Source organism: Anolis carolinensis, chromosome 5, assembly GCF_035594765.1.
Source record: "Anolis carolinensis isolate JA03-04 chromosome 5, rAnoCar3.1.pri, whole genome shotgun sequence".
Lineage (NCBI taxonomy): Eukaryota > Metazoa > Chordata > Lepidosauria > Squamata > Dactyloidae > Anolis > Anolis carolinensis.
Genome location: NC_085845.1, coordinates 33984542 through 34007909, shown reverse-complemented (window position 1 = coordinate 34007909; position 23368 = coordinate 33984542). Strand labels below are relative to the sequence as shown.

The window sequence follows — 23368 nt, the reverse complement described above, 5'->3', positions numbered from 1 at the left end:
TTAAACACTCCTAGTTATACGAGACTTAAACTCCTTGTCCATTTTTCCTGTTCCTTTTATGTACATTTTAGCATTTCTTGGAACTGGTTCACTGCCAACCTGACACACACAGCCTGAACTACAAATCTTTCAGGTGGTACCCCTTTGTGATCTCCTTGGTACTTAACTTCTATTTTTTTTTTGTTACTTCATTTTGCTCTGGTTCTTTTGGGGCTGTCCTGTAATTATCAAGAGACAATAACCTTGGTTGTTCTGATGAATATGCCTCCATTCTGAATATTTCTCAAAATTGGCACTACCTTGGTTCAATGGTATGAAATCAAGGAAGTTGTAGTTTTACATAATGTTCATTCTACTCTGCCAAAGAGTGCTGGTGCCTCACCAAACCACAATTCCACAATATTCAGTCATGATAGTAAAAGCAGTACAAAACTGCATTCTACATTTGTACAATTCTTGATTTTGCCAATAAATGCCACTTCTATAAAATTGACAAGTTACAGATCTGCAAACAGTTTATTTCCGAAATTATGCAGCTTATTTTGAAGACGGTTGCATTTCATCTTTATGTAAACTCAAATCTACTGCTGAATTTGGACAAACAATTTCTGGGTACATTTGAGAAAGTAAGTTTTCATCTACATGTCTGTTTTTATGGGCAGAAAACAGACTCCAGAAAACTGCAAACATTTTACAGGATAATTTGTCCTGGCAGCTATGATTTTTCCACATGAGACATACATACCTAGCAAGAAGAGTAATACTATGTATGCTCATTCATGAACAAGTCACAATAGAATAAAGGGCTTCGCTTTCTTTTAAACCAGTTAAAAGGCAACAGATACAATTCATTATGAGAACTTGCAAAGTGTTTGCTAAATGGCACAAGTTATAAAAAGATCTACAAAAAGCAAGAATTTAATCATTTTATTTGAATATCATTAAAATGTGGTTGAAGGGCTCTAGATCTATTTTAGAGATACAGAAAAAGCTTGAAATCAGACTGGCAAGAGAACTGAACACATGAACTCATCTAATACTGGATGGGTGGCAAAGGGATCTTGTTGCAGCCAGACTACACCTTTTCAAGTGTCTCATGGGGTTTAAGTCAACCTGAATCTCTAGTACACACATGACAGTGTACATTACGCAAAAAAAAAAAAAAAGCCAAATGTTTTGAGCTTTGTAATCATGAGGTTCAATTCTACATAAAAAGCAGTACTGGAGTTTTAAAGCTTCTTCACTCTTTTTGAAAATCCAATCAAAAATATCTTTTTACAGCTAGAACATCAGGAGCGAGTCTCTTCAGTCCTTCCATTTTATTCAAGGTGCAGAATCTTAGACTAGAATTTCAGTGACATTGGAAGTAGCTTCTCTTTTACTTGTGATCTGCTGTTCCATCTCCTGCTCATCCCAAGAAGTGGGTTATGCTGAAAGGTCCTGAGACTTGAAGAAATAGTTGTACATCACAGAGTACAAATAAGTATCCTTCAGAATATTCTCAGAATGTTCATAAAAAATTTTCTGCAGGGGGAAAAGATGTCAATTATGTAAATATTATTATGATTATTATTTATTTATACAAGGAGACTCACAAGGAGACTCAAAGTGGCTTACATTAAAAGCATTTCAATGCAATTCTGTAAATGTTAAACATGTTAATTAAAATCATTAAATTATATCATGTAAACTGAAGAACCAGGGAAACTAGTAGCAAAAAAGGAAATAATTTTTATCTATTGGTTGGAAACAAATATGCATGAAGTTCATATCTCACTAGGACTGATACAGGGCCTATCTTATGATATACTGCAAGTTATAACAAAAAGATAAAATACCTGAATTTAATTCATATAACGTATGAGCTGGTTGATCCCGCTGCCTCGAAACCCGGTGTCGCCTATCTCTTTGTGGAACCCTATTTTATTACGGGCAGCATGGCGAGCCACGGAGAGATGGAATGGCCACAAAAAGGTATTGATTTTATGGAAATGCTCTCCAGCAGAGTAAACTTCATGAATGAGATCTTCCAGACAAATTATACCATAGGTTCCTAAAGGAAGGTAGAGAGGAAGGAAGAAAAGCTTTAGATGCATTTGCTGTTGTTGTTTTGTATCTCCAAATCTTTTCCAACTTATCATGACTCTAAGATACACACGTTCTTGATCAAATGGGGCTTGTCTGTTTCTTCCTTTGAGGCTGTGTTCTACCCACGGTCACCTGCTGAGTAAGGATTGGAACCCTGGTCTTTAGACCCATGCTCAAACCATGCTGGATCCTGATAGAGCATATTAACACCAAATACTTAACTTAGCCACTTTTCATTAATATCTTGCTAGAACACAAGGAAGCACAGAGTGCTACAAAGTTACAGCATACTTTAACCCGCCCAACACACAACCATAATTTATTTCACTTACCCAAATGCTCTTCTATCAAAATGTTGTCTGTCAAAGCGACCTTTTTGTTTTTGATCTTTGCATGGCCTCTTTTTAGGATCAACTCTCGAACAGATTTCAAGTTGGGATAACTATCAAAATAAAGAACTAGTGATTGTGCTGAAAAAAATGAAACCACCAGGACCCACAAATACTAAAGGCAACTGCAAGTAATGGCAAATATTAAGTTCTCCGTTTGTTATCTTGTAAATATTCTAAATGTTGATGTTCCCTCCTCAAGACAGACCTCTGCCCATTAAGATACACAACTTTCTTTACAAACTATATTATGATAAAGTGTTGACAAATTTGTAACATCCATTTCTGAGGCACTAGTTGTTAAGATAAGAGTCAGCCTAGGGTGTAACTTAATAATTTGGTTAAATAATCTTTAATAACAGTTGCTGGCTGTGTGTGATGTTTCCAGCAAGCATTTATCTGGCTGGCTGTCTCACCCTCAAGAAAAAGGCACATAGAAGGGAGGAATCAAGAGGGGTATTGTACATTATATTACACTCATCTTAGATTTTTCTAGACATTTCCAATAAAATAATGCAAAAGTTAATTTCTTTCAAGGTCTTGGTGCTTCTTAGGCACATTCATTTCATTTTCCTCGATCAATTCCACCCTTGGCCATTCCTACATACAGAATAAATACTTACCCCCATGCTACGTAAGGCTCCACTGTACGTAACAACTTTAGTGTTTCTGGTGACAATTTAACAAAAGTGCCACTGTAAATCTTTCTCAGTCGTAGGGTCTCTATTACATGTCGCACTTGCAGATTCACTCCTTTAATTCTAAAGGAAAAGAAAAATCACATCAGTAGCTATCGCTCTTGGTCGAGGGTATGTTCCATTAAAGTCCAAAAAACCTCCCCACCCCACAAGCATTTGTCAATTTACATTTTCTTGGAAGTAGTTTCATAAATTTATATCTACTTTACTCTGAGTTACTGAACAGTAACTCTTCACGTCAAATGAACCTGAGAAAAAGCTTACAGCGAAAGAAAAACTTGATAGCACAGGCATTATATTTGAAATAGCCATATCTTAAGGTCAAATTCAATTTTAATTCAATGCACTTCAAAAATCTTTAGTAATGCCATATACAGTAGTCTTGATTATCAGACTTAAACTGGCAGGCAGATTGACAGATAATCAAAACTGTCAGATAATAGGGAGGGTGGCAGAAGAAGGAGCCTCTTCCCGTTGCTGGGGAAGAGGCTCCTTCTCCTCATCGTCGTCATCCTCTTCTTCCGAGGGAGGAGGGAGATCACGAGGAACAACGGCAGGGCACCTTCCAAGCCTCACTTGTCCTCTTTCTCTTCCTCCTCCTCCTCCTCTCCCTCCAGAGCCAGCCTGCAGGAGGAAGAGGACAAGCGAGGCTTGGAAGGTGCCCCGCCGCCGTTGATCCTCACAATCCCCCTCCTCTTCTCCCTCGACAGGCTGGCTCTGGAGGGAGAGGAGGAGAAAGAGGACAAGCAAGGCTTAGAAGGTGCCCCGCCACTGCTCCTTTGCTTCCCACTCGCCCTCCCTCGCTCATTGTCTCACTCACCAGGCCTGCTTCCGGCAGCAAGGGTAGAACCAGGACCCAGCATGGTGAGTGAGTGAATGAGCGAGAGCCCTCCCTCGCTCACTAACTCACCAGGCGGTCCCGGAAGCAACAGCGACAGTGGCAGCAGACCCAGGACCCGGCCTAGTGAGTGAGTAAGAGAGCAGGGGAAAATGACTGCTGCCACCTTTGCTGCGCTGGCCCGGGAGGGGGTGAGCGAGGGCGCCCTGCGTGTCAGATAATACGGAGTGTCGGATAAGCAGAAGTCGGATAAGCGGGGCTCTACTGTACTACTAGCTCTCCCATTGTTAACAGTATGCTCACAGACACATTTTTAAAATTTTCCTATTAAATCAGCACAAATCAAAAGATATGTGAGCAAAACAAAATAATCCCACAGATAATGAATGACTCATGTCTTACTCTGCAATCCGTACAACAAATGCCAGTTTGTGTCCCTCCTCAGGCTCTAGCACCAAACCAGGCTTACGTTCCATGCGTCGCAGACGGACATCATCTCTGCGTTTCCGATGAGAGTCTCGCAAAAATGTTTCAAGTCGCTTGAATTTAATCTGTTTCCCCTTCTGGTGCTAAGATAAAGTTATAACTTAATGTTAGTCATAACATCACAACTAGGACATCACCCAGGTTTTCATGTAATACTTGAAGCAATGTAGCTTTTCCTAATGGTAAACATTTGTTTATCAGTGAGACACTAACTGTTATAAACTAAGGAAAAGCACAGTTACTATATAAGGGGTTTAACAAACTATATATGAAAGGTTGAGATGAGACAGGGACTTTCTCAACACAGCAACAGAGTCAATCAAGAAAAGTAAACTAGGAGTAACGGGGTTTGATGAAGACATAAAATCAACTGAAATTCCACAAAATAGTTAAGATTAAATTGCTTCCATCATATCAGACTTCACTGTCACTGTTTTGACAAAGGTAAATCCAAACTACACAGAATTCACCATATCAAGGAGTGTCTTTTATGCCATCTTGAATAACTTGATTTTCACCTGCAGCCTCCAGTATATCAGCTATATATCCTAGTTTAAATCATCCATAAAATCAGGATGTTACAGACAACATATTTGCCCTGACTGTTGTTGTTTTTGTTGTTGTTATTATTATTATTGGGCACAACCCGGAACTACAGGGCAAACTTTTAAAGGAATTAAATTGATGTTAAAAGCATAAACATCAGTCTGAGAGCAACAGAACACAAGAAGAGTCTTACCCTTAGAACAAGAGGCTTAAAAGTGCCAACAAGCTACTGGCCATGACCCCAGCCAGCCAGCCAGGCTCCGAAATAAGAAAACATGTGCCTTCCGTAAGCGTTAAGACAGATATACTATTACTTATTTACTTCCCCAACTATTTCTCACCAAACCTCATTTTCATCTATATCTGGTTCTTTATTTAAAAAAATAATTTTCCACACATATTTATTTTCATTAAATTTAATACAGTGGACCTGCAGTATCTGCTGTGGTTTGGTTCCAGAACAGAAAATCCATGAATGCTTGTCCCATTGTATACAATGGTGTAGTGAAATTATTTCCCTTAAAATAACAAATGCTTTCAGTCTTCACAGAACATAAATACAGCAAAGTATATACTGGTCTTATATGACATCTCCCCTACCTTTCTCTTGTCCTCCAAGGCCTGCTTTGCTTGGGTGGCCTTGATTGCCTGATAGGCCTTCCTTTTCTTCAGTAGGTTTTCTGGCACCAAAGGTATCTTCCTGGGTGGCCTAAACACACAGATACAAGGGTTTACAGCACAATGTATTTAATGCAGAAGCAGAGAGCTGGAAGAGACCACAAGGGCATCTGTCCAACCCACTCCCATGTTTAATTACATTTCAATGAGAGTTCGTTGTATGTTTTTCCTATGCTGTATTTGCATCTTGATTCAAGGTTCTGAATAGAAAAGCAGGATATAAACACAGATGATTATAATATTAATATTAATCAATTTTGCTTTTCTCAGAAATGCTTTCTAAAGTCTTCTAAGAACTAAATTCTCAAGTTAACTGTATTGTTTGCTTATATAAAATGCTGTGGAAGAGCAAAAATTAAAAAGCAGCATTTTCAACCACATGGACACAGCAGCCTAGATAAACACTGTCATATAAAGCAGTTAAGGAGCCCCAGTGGCGAGGTGCATTAAAGCACTGAGCTGCTGAACTAGCAGACCGAAAGGTCCCAGGTTCAAATCCCCGGAGCGGAGTGAGCGCCCGCTGTTAGCTCCAGCTTCTGCCAACCTAGCAGTTCGAAAACATGCCAATGTGAGTAGATCAATAGGTACCGCTCTGGCGGGAAGGTAACGGCGGTCCATGCAGTCATGCCGGCCACATTACCTTGGAGGTGTCTACATACAACACCGGCTCTTCAGCTTAGAAATGGAGATGAGCACCAACCCCCAGAGTCAGACATGACTGGACTTAATGTCAGGGGAAACCTTTACCTTTATAAAGCAGTTTGAATCTACATTAGTTACTGTGGGTCCAGTGAACTGCATTATTTGAGTCTACACTAACCATATAATGCAGATCCAAATTGCATTATATGGCAGTGTAGATCCTGCCCCAGACACTCTGACTGAAATCCATGGGATCTCAAATCAGTTGTGCTTAATCATAGATTTCAACAGATTTAAGACCCTTCTACACTGCCATATAACCCAAATCTGCTTTGAACAGGATTGTTTGAGTCTACCCTACCATATAATCCAGTTTAAAGAGTCTGCTCAAATCTGGATTCAATTCATAATGCTTTACAAGCCAGGCACTAGCAATTAACATACATTTATGTCAGACATTACATTGCTCCTTACATACGATGCCAGTTCAATAATTAATTTGTATTTTAAAGCAATGATGATTGCTTTTAAGATGTGAGGGGCTTTGAGTATTGAAGGGGGATATAAGGAAATGTAATATAAATATAATATAGTTTCCCCCAATATACATAGCAGATATATGACACCCCAAATTTCACTTTTAATTAATCAGCGTTCTTTTATACAACCATAAAATGCCCAGATCAGCAACACACATAAACAGAGTGGCCCCGATAAGCAATAACGTTTACTGGGCTGCTGTGAGTTTTCCGGGCCATGTTCCAGAAGCATTCTCTCCTGGCGTTTCACCCACGTCTATGGCAGGCATCCTCAGAGGTTGTGAGGTATAGGCAAGGGAGGTTTCTATATCTGTGGAAGGTCCAAGGTGGGAGAAAGAACTCTTCTCTGTTGGACGCAAGTGTGAATGTTGCAATTAATTACCTTGATTAGCACTGAAAAGCCTTGCAGCTTCAAGGCCTGGCTGATTCCTGTATAGTCTGACATAGTGGTTGTTGGCACTGATTGATTCATGTCTGGAATTCCCCTGGAATTCCACAGCATATTATTTGAGAACACAGAAATAGTGGACCACTCTAACAACCACTATGTCAGACTATACAAAAAAGAAGCCATTGAAATGCACATGCATGGGGACAATGTCATCAGAAAGGAGGAAACCGTGAAACCGAACAAAATCTGGCTACCAAAACTCTAAAATCAGGACAGTAAATAAAGAACAACACTCTGAAAGCAGGGGAATTCCAGACATGAAACAATCAGGGCCAGTTAACACCTCCCAATCAAAGGATTCCCCCAGGCAGGAATCAGCCAGGCCTTTAAGCTGCAAGGCCATTCAATGCTCATCAAGGTAATTAATTGCAACATTCACACTTGCCTCTAAAAGACAGTTCTTTCTCCCACCCTGGACCTTCCACAGATATATAAACCTCTCCTACCTAGTGTCCAATGTATCTCACAACTTCTGAGCAGGCCTGCCATAGATGTGGGCGAAACGTCAGGCGAGAATGCGCCTGGATCATGGCCATACAGCCCGGAAAACTCACAGAAATCTAGTGATTTCGGTCATGAAAGCCTTCGACAAAACACTGTTTACACCGATGAAGCCGAATTAAACGAAAAAGAAGCCATTGTAGACAGAGATCTATTCCTTCAATATGCCCAAAGCCCTCGATCCCTGCGGATGGACGCAGATCCCCCTGCTCCCCATTTCCTCCCCGTAAAACTCACTCAAGCGCCGCCATGTTTTCTCTCCACCTGGTTTTGCGGCGCTACTGCGCATGCGGACGACGGCGAGCATGCGCAGAAGGGAAGGGGATGCTCCTTACATCAAATGCATGCGTTTTCCAACTTTATTGGTCCGGTTCTCGGGCGCCTTCCCCTTTCTATCTGCATAGACATAGGAAGGGAAAGACAGAACGCGTGGAGGAGAAACTTTCGGGTTTGCTTTTAATGTTTCTCAATCAGTAATGAGACTTAACTCCCAAAAGTTATGAAAATAAAAGGCTGGGCATTAATTGAGATAAAGCAGTGGGGTGTTTATTCAATACCAAGGGCTTCCTGCTTTTTGAAACCCATGTTATTTCGGGATTACTGTGAGTTTTCCGGGCTGTATGGACATGTTCCTGAAGCACGCTCCTCTGACGTTTCGCCTGAATCTATGGCAGGCATCCGCAGAGGTTTTGAGGTCTGTTGGAAAACTATGCAAGTGGTGTTTATATATCTGTGGAAGGTCCAGGTTGGGAGAAAGAATTATTGTCTGTTGGAGGCAAGTGTGAATGTTGTAATTAATCACCTTGATTAGCAATGAAAAGCTTTGCAGCTTCAAGATCTGGCTACTTACTGACTGGGGGAATCCTTTGTTGGGAGGTGTTAGCTGGCCCTGATTGTTTCATGTCTAGAATTCCCCTGTTTTCTGAGTATTGTTCTTTATTTTAGAGGTTTTTTAATACTGGTAGCCAGATTTTGTTCATTTTCATGGTTTCCTCCTTTGTATTAAAAATAGTTTTAAGCTTAAAGCCTTTTTCCTAAACTCTAATTACAGTACTTTGATACTCACGATACTTTTTGTATCGTTTTGTATCATATTGTTGTTGAGTGCTGTCAAATCATTTCCAGCTATTGGTGACCATAATATGAATCTGGCATGGCATTTTTGTTGTAAGATTGGGCATGTTTGCTTTTGCTCCTCCTTTTTGAGGCTACACTGTGCAATTAATGCAGTTTCACACCACTTTAAGTGCCATGGCTCAATGCTATAGAATCCTGGGAGTTGTCGTTTTGTGAGGAACCAGCACTATGTGGGAGAGTAAGATAAACATTTTATAAAACTGCAGCTCTCAGATTTAACGTGGTGTCAAACTGCATTAATTCAACAGTGTAGATTCCATCAAGCGTGTAACTTGCCAAAGTTAATTTAATTGATAGTAGGATGTCTGTGAAATACTTGGAGGGCATTCTGTTTAAATTATCTTGTTTTGCATGATTAAATTGTTTCATATTCTTTTAGTCTAACTTTTAAAATTATTTATATTTTTCCAAATTTTATTCTATTTATTCTAATCTAAAACCTTATAGTGTAGAATATATTTATTTTGATACAATAAATTCCCAACCGTTGAGACTGCAAAATAATTTCAGTTGCAGTTGTATGCCTGGGACTGAAATTATTTTGCCATGGGGAAATCCTTGAATTAGACTAAAACTCAGCACATTAACTCAATTGGGTGATAAGATCTGAATCTGGGATTTTCCAGTTTACAGCCTTAAGACTGGGTTGCTGTGAGCTTTCCGGGCTGTATGGCTATGTTCTAGAAGCATTCTCTCCTGACATTTTGCCCACATCTGTGGCAGGAAGCAGCCAGGCTTTGAAGCTACAAGGCCATTCAAGGCTAATCAAGGTGGCCAATTTCAACATTCACACCTTCCTCAAATAGACAAGTTATTTCTCCCATCCTGAACATTCCTCAGATATATAAACCCAACGGACCTCACGGCCTCTGAGGATGCCTGCCATAGATGTGGGTGAAACGTCAGGAGAGAATGCTTCTGGAACATGGCCATACAGCCTGGAAAACTGACAGCAACACAGTGATTCTGGCCATGAAAGCCTTAAATAACAGCCTTAAGACTGTCCCCATAAATAGTATATTGAATTTAAACAATACTAAAGTGTGTGTAAGCATTTAAGTCCCTTTCACTGCCCCATGAATGCTTAAATACAATGCAGTGTACAATTTCAAACCTACATAAACACTAGAATTAAACATGGAACTATTAAAATCAGTACTTTAAATCATTAAAATCCCTTTAAAATACCTAAAACACTACATAGTCTTAAATACTTTCTTCTTTACAAGCCTTTTTTTAGGCTAGTTCTAACCTTAATTTACAAGATCTGACCAGATCTGTTATCTGTAGTACAATTAGATCCATTAATCAGCCCTTTATCACTGCTATTATATATGTAAGATCTAAACAGTTACGTTTTGGACTTCTGCCCCCAGAAGACCCCAGACTCATAGGCATAATTATGTGGTCCAAAAAGCCATTTTTCTTTTTCCGGCAACAATTATTCCTGAAGTATTCCTTTTTCACCTCACATCTTGGGAATATATACTGTGGTCTTTAATTTCTGGTCCATTTTGTCTGGATGTGACAAAATTCCTGTCCTGGTTTTAATTTTGCTTTACACAGCAGTTGTGATTTGATTACATTGTCCATCCCTTGATGCAGAAGATATAAGAGATTTGCCATAAAATTGCTTTATCCTTAAAGAAAGTGGTCCTTGAATTATCACACATTAAAAAAAAAGAAGAGGAAATTTGAACTAGATGAGCAGAGGGGAAAGAGAATTTCTATAAACTTTGAGAAAAATTATTAAGAAATACAAAACAGAAGGAAGAAGAATGGAAGTCAATCTGTATATATAAACTCTCCCCCGTTCCCCTCCCCCCCACACACACACACACTTTTTTGGGGTATTTTATCTCTCGCTCTTAGACCTAATTTTTTTCTTTTTCTTTTCTCTTCTTTTTTTCCTACTTTCCTATACCAAACTTTGTTTCCCTGCTTTCACTGTATAAATTTTAAAAAGTCTAATAAAAATAATTTTAAAAAGAAAGTAGTCCCATAATATAATACAAATATAGATATTATGACCCATCTATAAATCAAGAGCTTTGTGTATATAAAGTATAGCGAGGCAGAGTTTACCAAGACAGTTGTGTATATAAAGTATAGCGAGGCAGAGTTTACCAAATAGTACATCTATGTAGAAAACACCTAAAATACACCTTTCATCTAATTAATCAAATCAATTCTCACAGTGGAATCCTATATAGTTGTACTTAGAAATAAATCCCATAGAGTTTAATGATCTTTGAATGTGCTTTGAATGCGATTTCCTGCTTCTTGACAGGGGGGTTGGACTGGATGGCCCATGAGGTCTCTTCCAACTCTACTATTCTATGATTCTATGATTCTAGGTATAGGTTAATAGGATGCTCCCACAGTTATCTGATTTCTAAGTAGTAGATTTTTAAAAAGCGAACACCAGCAATTTTGAACTATACAGTGCAGTGAAGATGTTTCAGAAAGGTGTGGTTTCAACCCACTCTCTGGGGCTAAATTCAATGCTAGTCCCAATTAGGGTAGATACATTGAAATGAATTAGACTTGTTAGTATGTATGCTCCTTTGATTTCAATAGGTATACTTTAGCAGAAATTAATGCTGGATTTATCCAAATGTCAGCAGCTAATTGGAGTTTTGAGCTTCCCTTTAATAAATATTTTCAATGTTAAAAATTAAACATTGTTTTGAAGGAAAGCAGCAATCTATATACAACAATACTGTATTATAAAAAAAATGTGAGTTTGTGAAAGGGTTGTCTGTGTAATTTTTGCTTGTTTGTTTGAGAAATAGCAGAAGCTTACTCTAAATTCGAATTGCATCCATTCTGCACCGAGATAAATGAGTAACCCTTTTGTTGTCCTACACTCTAAGTGGGTATTGATTTACTCAAAAGAAAGCCTCACTATATTCAATTGAGTTTACTTCCAGGTAAGAGTTGGAAGGATTGCTTCTTAGAATCAATCCCATACATCTGGCGTTTGTATCTTTCTCCAAAAATGGTCATACTTTTCAGTTTCTTTGGATTAAGACAGAGCAACTCTTTGGATAGTTTAAAAGCAGTATCTTTTTGCTCTTGCCAGAAAATACTCTGAAGCTGCAACTGATCTCCCACAGCTGCAATGTTATATAAGCTCAACACACCATAAATTCAACACTGTTTTAATAAACAAGGATTTAGACTTGTCATTCAGCACATAATATTGAGGGTGAGTGTTTTTCTTTGGGGAGAAAACTGAAACAGTTTTCTCCCCAATTCCTTGCATGCAATACATTGACCAGGAATTCTTATAGAGATCAAATAAAGTTGAATTAGTAAACTCTTTGCATATCCCTCTCTCAGTGTCTTCTGATGAACATAAACAGGCACAAAATACAGTATATAGTTTTTATTACTCCATTATCTGATCTATTAAACCAATAAGAGTACAGTGTTGAGATCGAGGGAAGTCATAATCTTCTTTGGTTAAGCCTCATCTGGAATACTGTATTCTGGGCACCACAATTCAAGAGGGATATTGACAAGCTTCAATGTGTCCAGAGAAAAGCGACCTAAATGATCAAAGGTTTTGCGACCTTGGTATGTTTAGCCTGGAGAAAAGACGATTGAGTGGAGACATGATAGACATGAATATTTGAAAGAATGCCACATTGAGAAGGGGGCAAGCTTGTTTTCTGTTGTCTTGGAGATCGATACACATTCCAGGTTTTGGGTCTGTCTGGAGGGGCTCTCCCCCCACCCCCCATACACACAAACACACACACACACACACACATTCAGAGAATGGGATATTTGCACAATAGAACCATATAAATAATATATTTTATTTATATTCCTCTCTATCTCCCTGAGGGGACTTATGGCAGATGACAGAACACACATATGGCAAGCATTCAATGCCATTATACAATTAACAAGGACAGACAATACACAGACAGAGGTAAAGGCATTTCCCATCTTATTTCCGGCATCTTGGAGGCTGTGCTCGACTCCAGCCATTGGGGTGTGTGTGTGTGTGTGTGTGTGTGTGTGCTGTCACTCCATTTTCCATGCCAAGGAGCTTTGTTGTCCTCCCAATCGGTGTAGTTAAGGGCACCTTTATTACCTCCCTGCTCAAAGCAGTACCTATATATCTATTCGCATTTCTGCTTTCGATCTGCTAAGTGGGCAGGGAGCTGTGGCTAACGGGGGTGCTCAGCCTGACTTGGGCTCAGCTGCGAACCTTTCGATCAGCAGGATATTTCTTTATTTATTGAGTATATTTATATACCACTTTTCTCAGCCCTGGGAGGACTCACGGCAGATTACAACATATTAATGGAAAGAATTCAATGCTAACATACATATAATAAAATAAAATCACAATAATTAAACACTGACATATAACTATAAATTAAAATAGTTAAAACCATAAAACATAGGCATATACAACATGCAAGCACCAAGACAAAGAGTTAAGCATATCAGCAAACCATGACCTAAACTTTTGCTTTTTAAAACCTTAGGAAGAACCTTAGTATATATCCAACAGATTGCTAGAAGTCTTTGAAAATAATGGAACAAGTGGACACAGATCACAAAACCAGCCAAAATCAGCAAAACCCAGTAGCTCTGTCTCAAAAAAACTCACATTTGTTTAGAGATCAATCCAAAACAAACCAAGAAGAGAAGTACAGCTTTTTGTTGTTGGAGTAGTTCGAATATGTTTCTGAATTAAAAGGAAATGTATCAAAGGATATAAATAAAATGGGGAAGGTGCTAGGAAAGCCAGAGAATAGTCGAGAACAATGGAAGCATTGTTTCACCACCCTCCCAAAGCTGAGGCAAAAGGTTGAATATTACTCTTAGAGTTTTCTTTACTTCTTATTGGTAGCCTTTAGAAGTGGGAGAGTTAGGGTGCATGTACACTTTAAAATGAATGCAGTTTGACATAACTTTAATTGCCATAGCTCAATGCTACATAATTCTGGGCATTGTAGTTTTGCAAGATCATTAACCATCTCTGAAAATAGTGCTGAGGTCTCACTAAACGACAACTCCAATGAATCCATGGCATTGAGTCAAAGTGGTGTCAAACTGCATTAATCCTACAGTATATATATATGCACCCTTATTTTTGTCGCAGAAATGTAGTTATCTTGTTACTGTGCTATTGTTACCTTTTGTATGCCACATTTGAATTACTCTCAAGCTTCATCCACATTGTAATAGCAATGCATGTTGTCCAACATAATGGGTTCAATTATGGAAACTCTCCCAGTCATCAATATCACCTCTGAAACAGATATTACAAAAAACAAGGGAAATAATTTAAAATCTGGTTATATGGTTTTACTTAAGAATGATGCAAACATAGTTGTGAAAAATAAATGTATAGAGACTGTAAATTTCAGGTCTGAAATGAACACGGTTCTTTTGTTTCTCACAACTGGCATCCTTTATTTGGTGAGAATCCCGTCGGTTCTATCAACTCAATTTGATAAAACAAAGAGAAAAATGCATGGGTCCATAACATTTTGCAAGAACGTTTATATTAAAAGATACTTCATCTCCTGATGACTGTTTTCTCATTATAAATGGAGACATGGACCACCCAGTCTACCTCACAATTAATCCCCCGGTATGTGTTGTGTATATAGCTGTCTGTAGGTCTCCTTCCAAATCATATAAACTTGACTCTCGTAGGAAACCAGACTGGGTGCAATTTAAGTTCATGGGGTTTTTTTTTTGGTCATAGAATATTCTTCATCAGAATTTGGCAAAATGAATCGAGTTTAGTCCTTTGGATCTCTGCAGACAGTCCCAAAAGGCATTTCTTAAGTCATAAGCACGTAAAAGTTATGCAATGAGACTACAGAGGCTTCATAATTTTGCACAGAACATAAAACTTTTGGACCCTCTTCCGCTACAATGGAACATTTTAGTCCCCAGAGTCATAATTTCATGGTGGAATCTGCACAGATGCAGACCTCCAAAGGAAGTACTCGATGTTATTGTCACTTGAATGGTTATAAACAATGTGCCCAAACTGCAGAAATTTACCACAGCTGGTTTGTGTAAGAAAAGGAAGGAGCATGGCTAAACACAACAACAAAAATAACAACAACAACAACAACAACAGACCCAACATATTTATTGGTGTTGGGTTTTGGTGGATGTGGAGGTTGAGGTTTTTATCATATGTTTGTGTGTACAGTATATTATGTATATATTTGTCATACCCAACAAAAATTGCAAACTATAATACAATGCAACGGAAATGGAATGCTTAGTTTTTCAGTAGGCTGACTCCCTGTAGGGCAAATGGCCAGTTCTTCCATTGGCATCCTTGGTTTTTTAATTGATTTTATTTGGTTCTGTTAATCTGTGTTTATTTTAATTTTACTCCTTCTTACGTTCTGAAAGTGGTGAAGCTTCATGCCTTTAAAGCAATTACTTGACTGCTCTCTTCAGCACTCAACGTTGGAAAATGTTTACAGGGAGAATGGGCCACAGCTCTTCCTACTTCCTTTGCAGCATTGGCTTTGATGGGTCTGGGCTTAATAGGGACAGAACAAGCCACTATTCATGCCAGACCCATGAAGGCCATTGCTGCAAGGAAATCAAGAAGGGCCGTGATGGCTGCATTTTCTCTCCCCTTCTTCTGTTCCTGCTCCCTCCATCTATCATAGTGACCCACACACCACTCTTTATTCCTCCTGCTTACCCATCCCATCCCTTTCTCGCCTTCTGTTTGAGTGAATGAGCAAGGATTATTACAACATTCACACTTGCTTTAAATAGACAAGGCCCATTCTCCCACCCTGGACATTTCACAGGTAAATATATACTCCACTTGCCTCACTACCAACAGAACCTCTGAAGATGCCAGCCACAGATGCAGGCGAAACTTTAGGAGAGAATGCTACTGAAACATGGCCATACAGCCCGAAAAACTCACAGCAACCCAAGGATGATCATGCCCAGCCTTCTTGTCAATTTGATTTCTTTCTAGTGAGAAAGAAATATGGGGAAGACCAGGATGTGATTTTTGATAGGTTGGGGTTTCCAAACTAGTTGTTCATTTTAAGGTATTTATATATGTGTGTGTGTGTGGGGGGGAGGGGGTGTATATATATCCTGTTCATCTTGGAGAAAGGTTGTGTAGATAGCTTTAAAAATGGATGGAGAGGTTCTTATAGGGTTACAGAAGGAAAAGAGAAGGAAAAGGATCAAGAGAGCCATCCAATAGGAGTCCAAGTCTGTGATACGGTTTAAAGGAAAACAAGAAAGCAATTGGTTGATATGGATATTTGCATGCAAGCTGGGAAACTGGTGGGGGGGGGGCAAGGTCAGTATGGTCATATGAACTAAAATAATGCAATACAGTGAACAGGTAGAAACATCTTTTGTACTGAGGTGGCTTCAAGGCGGGGATCCCATGTATCTGTCCACACTAATTTGGATTAAAACGTGTGTGGCAGTATAGGGTTAAAACTAAAGTAGAATAGTGCACACTGGATCTGGGATATAGCCCAGAACAATTGGATAGTATGAAACCTCATGAATCTTGTCTGAGTTTTATTCCAGACTTTGAATGAGTTATTGAAGGTGTTTTGTAATGAGGTTCAGCATTTTAGATAGCTCATTTAAAGTCTGGAATAAAATCTAGAGCAAATTGATTGCACCCTTGACATGGAAAGGTTTCCACACGTACACATGTGTGCATGTGTGGAAACCCAGCATTGTGCTCAATAGTCCAGATCTGGCAGTAGTACTAGGTCCTTTTTAATGTGTTACAGAACAAAGCATGTTTGTTCAGAGAGAAACTAAAATTACATGCTCTGTTTTTTGTGGAAACAATTTCTAATGTATTGGAAATTCTATTTCTCTCCTCATAGGGACTCTGACTGTTAGAAGACTATCCTGGCTAATCTAATTAGAAGAGGAAATGTCTCTCTGCCTTTATTTTCCCTTTTTATAACTGACAAAGTTAAAAGTCCATCCGTTGCTAATAACATTGGAAAGGGAAATGGCTTCATTTATAATTGACGAAGGCTGCAACTTATTGCAGAGTTTGTGAGCATAAGATTTAGGCATTCATGCTTGTGCTCTGGCCTGCATCCAAACATATTATATTTCTATTCCAGACATATTGAAGTATTTTAAGGAAACCAGGGTTAATTTTCAGTTCATTTCTTATGGGTATATTCATGTTAGAAGCATTCCTGGAGAACCAACTTTGTTTAAATTAGAAATTATCAAGATTATATTAATTAGTATTAAACTACTAACTCTGAATCTGTAATTAAACTGCATTTTCATTTAATGTCTGCAAATTTCTTATGAGCCAAACTATTAACTTGGTCCTTTCCCCAGTTTTGATGGTTTTAGAAGTCAAGGCAGTTCAGTTTTGCTTATGTGTATGTGTCTTCAAGTCACTTCTACCACTTGTCGTGCCACTATGTCAGCAATATACGGTATGTACAGAAACTCATAACCAGCCTTGTACATCATCCCATTGCAGAGTTAATGCTTGGTGCCATGAAGACTTCTGGAAAATTTAACTAGTTGGAAGCATTAACAAAGCAGCTATGTGCTTTTTATCTGACAAACGCTTGTGAATATTTTCAGTGGCCTTCTTCCAGATCTAATTAAAATTAATAAGAGTCTGGGTGAGACTAACTAATGGAAAAATATGGAACGAACCGTTAGACTCTTCCTACCATGTTGCTGTGATACGGTGGCACACATGTTGTGTACAGTCACTTGGTGTTCCTGATAAAAGAACAGATGGATTGTAGCAATAGGAAACTTAGTTACAGTCACTTTGCAACTCAGTTTCTTTCTCTACTCAGACTGCATCCCAGTCTGAACATGATCTTAGCTTATTTGTTTTAATTATCTCCATTCCCACCCACCCATTCATGCACTATCCATGAAATGACTAATAGTTCTACTGTACATTGATGCTGGTACAACTTTGATTACCAAAACATAATTTACCCTATGCGGTCAAACCAGGGAAATACACCTCTTTAAATACCTATATTCGTGCGTCCACATGGAAAATAACGTAGGGGCGTTCCATTTCAGGAAGGATGGGATTCCACTCTGGATTTTAGTACAAACTTTGAAGGTGCTGTCTAATGTGCTGCATCAAAATAAGTTATTCTCTTGGTAGGCCCATCACGGTTTAGACTAAAACCCAAAATATATTCACTGCCCCATTGAAATGAGAGATAAAGGCCATTACTGTGTATGCACCCAGTTGTACTTTATGAGACAAGAATATAAAATTACTGCAGACTTCAGAACATTTTCATGCAATATCTTTTTAATCCACACATCCATTCCTACTTTCCTATGAGGAAGGCCACTACCACTAACCTTAATCCTCACCCTCAGGGGATGGGACTTTCTTTCTTCACTGAAAATGTACATGCTATACAAAAACGTGTTCTGGAGACCTGCCATCCCGATCTCCATAGTAAGGTCCCTTTCACAATACACACATATAACATTATGATTCCACTTTACTGCCATGGTTCTATCTCAAGGAATCCTGAAGTCTGCAATTTAGGGAGAGGCATTTAGAATTCCCTTCCAAAGAGCTCTCATACAACCCTAACTATAAACCCTACAATTGCATAGAATGCAGCCACTGCAGTTAAACTGGAATCATCAAGTTAAAGTTCCATAATGTCAAACAACCTCTAAGTTTAAATAGCACTTGAGAAGACTGCAGGGGAAAAGAGGTATTTCACACACACAAACTACTGAAAGCAGCATTGAAACGCTACTATTACTAATTTATTTAAAGTAATTATTTAGCTTTTCCAAAAGTTTTCCTATGGATTTATGACAGACACAAGATTCAAACTCATTGGTTCCTCATGTTGTGGTGAACCCCAGCCATAAAATTATTTTCATTGCTGCTTCATAACTGTCATTTTGCTACTGTTATGAATAGTAATGTAACTATCTGATATGCAGGATGTATTTTCATTCACTGGATCAAATTTGGCACAAATACCCGATACACCCAAATTTGAATACTTGTGGGGTTGGGGGGAGGGATTGATTGATTTTGTCATTTGGAAGTTGTAGTTGCTGGGATTTATAGTTAACCTACAATCAAAGAGCTCCAACGATGGAATTGAACCAAACATGGCACACAGAACTCCCATGACCAGCAGAAAATATTGTGGTGGGCATTGATCTTGAATTTTGGAGTTGTAGTTCACCTACATCCAGAGAGTACTGTGAATTCCAAACAATAATGGATCTGGACCAAACTTGGCACGAATACTCTATATGCTCAAATTTGAACACTGGTGGAGTTTGGGGAAAATAGACCTTGACATTTGGGAGTTGTAGTTGTGGGAATTTATAGTTCACCTACAATTAAAGATCCCCTTGAACCCCACCAATGATAGAATTGGGCCAAACTTCCCACACAAAGCCCCCATGACCAACAGAAAATACTGGAGGAATTTGGGGTTCCTAAGACCATCAGAAATACATGTTTTCTGATGGTCTTTGGCAACCCTTCTGAAACTCCCCTTGTGACCCCCCCCCCCCCGCCCCCAGGAGTACCGACCTTCAGGTTGAGAAATGCTGTTCTAACTGGATATATGGTCTTGATATAATACGGAAGTTGGTGGTCCCAAATTACATGGAGAAACCTTTCAAATTTCTTGAAACACCAGTGAAACTGTATTTATACTAAATAAAGAACCAGATTAATGCGATCACATCATTGCCTAAGAAAGTATTCCAAACCCCTTTTTCCTACTTTCTCTCAAAGTAAACATGACCTGTATTTTTCCATTTCTTTCTGGAGCATATTTCTTAACAAGGCTTTTTGTCCCATTCCATAAGCTCTACACACCTATTAATGAGGTGTGATATCTTTCCCCTGGAGACTTCCTTCTTGTTCCTGCCAATGATGGAAAAGCTTAAATTCACAAATGAACCTTGTCATGAATTTCATCTAGCGAAGGCCATTAAAGATAGTTGTTTCTTTTGCCAATTCTTTCACAATCACCTCCCTCAATTATAGACAGTTATCCTTTCTCATAGATCTGTTTATTTTGCTGTAAAAATTTTGTGATGCTCCAAGAACCACTAGACAGCTTTCAACTGAGTCCAGAATTTCTATGCCACTGGTAATCATTTTAGATTTATTATATTCTTCAAAGATTATTTTAATGTCTAGAGATTAAACAAATTTCAATGATGGATAAAGGTTTTAGCTCAATAAATTCTACTAACAAAAATGTGGCAGGCTGTGTCTCCATATCACCATCATGTTCTTATTTGTTTTCCTTCTTTTTGTTCTGCAGCAGTAATTTTATAGCCTCCTCCTACTGATTGGTTCCCAGAGATAAGATTAACAAATCATTGTCCAGCTAATATATCCTTCAGATGCCAATGCTAAACAAAGAGAGTTCAAAAGTCTTTAAAACATAGGTGAGGAACCTTTGGCCTTCAAGATATTTTGAACTACAGCTCTAGTAATCCCTTCTGACTTGTCATACCGGCTTCTACAAGTTGAAGTCCAAACCAGCTGGAAAGTCAAGGACCCTGGTCAGAGAATGATGAATTAGGTTCAGTGATAATAGTTCAGAAGGCAGTCTTACATCCTGTTTAGAAACACTCTGGGCTGAGAACTGTTTAATGAACTCCACAACAAATAATAACACAGGCTTCCAAAGATCACAACATAAAAAACTTCAAAGAACATCTCTTTCCTTTCCAGAAGAAAGCACACTTTCAAATGTTTTGCTGCTCTATGCACTTACTTGGAATGTGAGTGCTTGATCTCTGCGGGATTTACTTCCAAACAGACATTGGTAGGATTAGGCTGATACACTCCCACGTTTCTTACCACCTGACCTGCAATACTTTAGACCTATGCAGGAAGAGAGTATAGAAGTAGAAATATATGCAGAATACATGCATATACAACCTTTCTGATTTCCCATTGAACTTGATTATGCCCCTCTGGCAGATCAGACAACCATCTGCTCCATGGTGGGGAGCGTTGTTATGATCACTGTTATCAAAACCTAGGACCCTGAAATTTGGAACCCAAAGAGATCCAATCAGAAGGACAGGAAGTGTCCCACCAGTTGTCATTCAAAGATAACCTTGCCCATATATACACACTGGCTAATTTATAAATATTTCCTAGTTTTACAAAAATCTCTAATACATTTTCCAACGGCAGGTCAAAAGCTTAAAGTCAAACCTATGTTGCAAAAGCAGTAACAAAGAGCATAGTGCGAAGTGCAATAAGAGCCCACATTAGAAATCAGAACAGGTCATATAATATATGAGCAAGATTCATTAAAGCCCATCAGACCTGGAGCATGCCCACATTCCTTTCCTCCAGCACCCAAAGAAGGCGGACACAGAAAATAGTCACAAGATTCAAACAGAATATTGACAGTTTATTAAAATTCCCATCAGATCAGGGAACCAATCAGCTGCAGCAGCGGATGGCACACCTCCACCAACCAGTGCACAGATTGTAACTTGCACTAATCAGTGCCCGGAACAGCAAAAGTCCATCCTTTGAATTGTTTTCAAGTCTAAATAAATGTCTCTGTATGAATCTTTCACTTTATGTCTGATTTGAGAGTTCTGTCTCTCCAATATCCACTTTTTGGCTGAAGTGAATAAACCTCTGCCTTCACCCCATTCCTGTCTGATTTCATCCTTCAGGGTCTAAGCATGCTGGGATCTTGAACCCACAATTCTGCAGAGCTGAAATCACATATAATAACCTTGTTAAACTGGCGGAGTACAAGGAGTCAGGGCTAGTCTTTACAACACGCAATCTGGTACAACCAACTCAGTTCCCATAAAGTTTTTCTCTCCTTCTGATTGAATTTTATACGATCCTCATTAGTTAGCAGATTATTAAATGCAGCAGTCTTTCCTAAAAACTGGAACATGGCCATACAGCCCGGAAAACAGCAACCCAAACTGAAAATATATTTATCCAGATCACCACTGCCAATGTGTTATTGGAACTTGAGAAAGTCTTTTTCGGACTATAGTTCTAAATTCCAGCCAATTTTTCCAAGCTGCACACTTATAGATGAATGAATTCTTTTCTCTATTAAATATTAATGATGATCAATTTTTAGACTACTGAACATCTTAACAGTCCATTTTACTTCCTCATTCTCCTCCCAATTCCACCCTTGCCTGAACCTTTATACTCTGCCTTGCATAGCTGGCCATTTTTCCAGTCTTTCAAGATTTCAGCAAAACTCATTATATAAGAAGGCAGATTTTAAAACCACATATTCTGAGTCCTTATTGTTCGTTTTCCCTCTTGGATGTGCTTTCTTTGGCAGATAATGACTGATTGGCTGATGCTCTTTTATCTTGCTTTGAAGTTGGACTTTTCAGCATTGTCTGAAGATGAAAGAATATAAGAGTGGTGTAATAATGCTTTCCCCCTCTGGTGAATGTATAGTGATGTTTTTGAATGTGGTACAGAAGTAAGGCTTATGCATCAGCAAAAGTGGAAACGCCTTACCAGAAAAGAAGACAAAACAGACATACTGAAAACTCATTATTCCAATTTAAATAGAAGTACAGTACATTTCATCATAGTGGGGATGATGTGGTCTCTGCGGTTACCAAGTCTGCTTTTGCTTAGACATTAACTGTGGATGGCCAAACTCAAGGTCTTCCACTCCCTTCTGGCAGTTCTTTAGCCTGGAACTGACAGGAGTATCTTGGTCTGTTTGCTGTAAAATAGGGCATTTATTTCCAAGATGCCACAAGCAGAGCTGAATGGAGGGATGGGCACAGCCAGAACAAAAAATTATTTGGGGTGCTGATTCAGAAAATTGCATTGGATAGACCACATCAGTTCTTGTTTCTGATACAGAACATATGACATCCAGGAGTCACCATCTGCTTACCCACAGAAAACCATATTTAATATGGTTTTCTCATTATTTTTTGTCAATTCTCTTTTTCTCCTCTTTTTTCTTTCCACGTTTCCATTGCTGAGTAGGGACAGATTCTTTTTGTTAATGTCTGAACTGATCACATTTAGGGTTTTCAGATTACATTGAAGATACCACAACCTAACCCTAGGCCCACATGCAATGTTAAGCCTATATGCTGCTCACTCCTGCTTTAAATATATGATATGATTTGATCCTATGTAACCTAGTGCATGGCCAGACTATTACATAGTCCAATGGCTATACACAGATTCCTAAATATCCGTTAAGTCCATGCTGCATTTCTTAAATTTGTGTTTTTATCACTTTCAGGTGGATCCTTAATCGCAAACCTTGCAAAAGTAGAGAGACTGCAGTGCTCATATCTGTAATGTTTGAATATAAGTGGAGTAGAAC

General features: G+C 38.8%; 1 protein-coding gene across 1 annotated transcript; it reads right to left on the bottom strand.

The window, feature by feature from the left end:
• Positions 1–912: 912 nt before the first annotated feature.
• On the bottom strand, positions 913–8247 carry rpl7l1 (ribosomal protein L7 like 1). The gene is made up of 7 exons (XM_003221806.3): positions 8094–8247; positions 5646–5754; positions 4416–4582; positions 3101–3238; positions 2421–2530; positions 1839–2053; positions 913–1524 (listed from the first exon to the last, which is right to left on the bottom strand). Exons 1-6 carry the CDS (start codon positions 8105–8107, stop codon positions 1845–1847), a joined length of 747 nt encoding a protein of 248 aa, XP_003221854.1. The 5' UTR covers positions 8108–8247; the 3' UTR covers positions 913–1524; positions 1839–1844.
• Positions 8248–23368: the final 15121 nt, after the last annotated feature.

Bases quoted from the DNA above. Each gene is read 5' to 3' on its own strand.
- rpl7l1 (XM_003221806.3), bottom strand. The intron at 3,239-4,415 runs GTAAGACATGAG...CTTTTCCTTTAG, and splicing joins TTTGTTGTACGGATTGCAGA to AATTAAAGGAGTGAATCTGC. The intron at 2,531-3,100 runs GTAAGTATTTAT...TTATTTTGATAG, and splicing joins GAGCCTTACGTAGCATGGGG to TTATCCCAACTTGAAATCTG.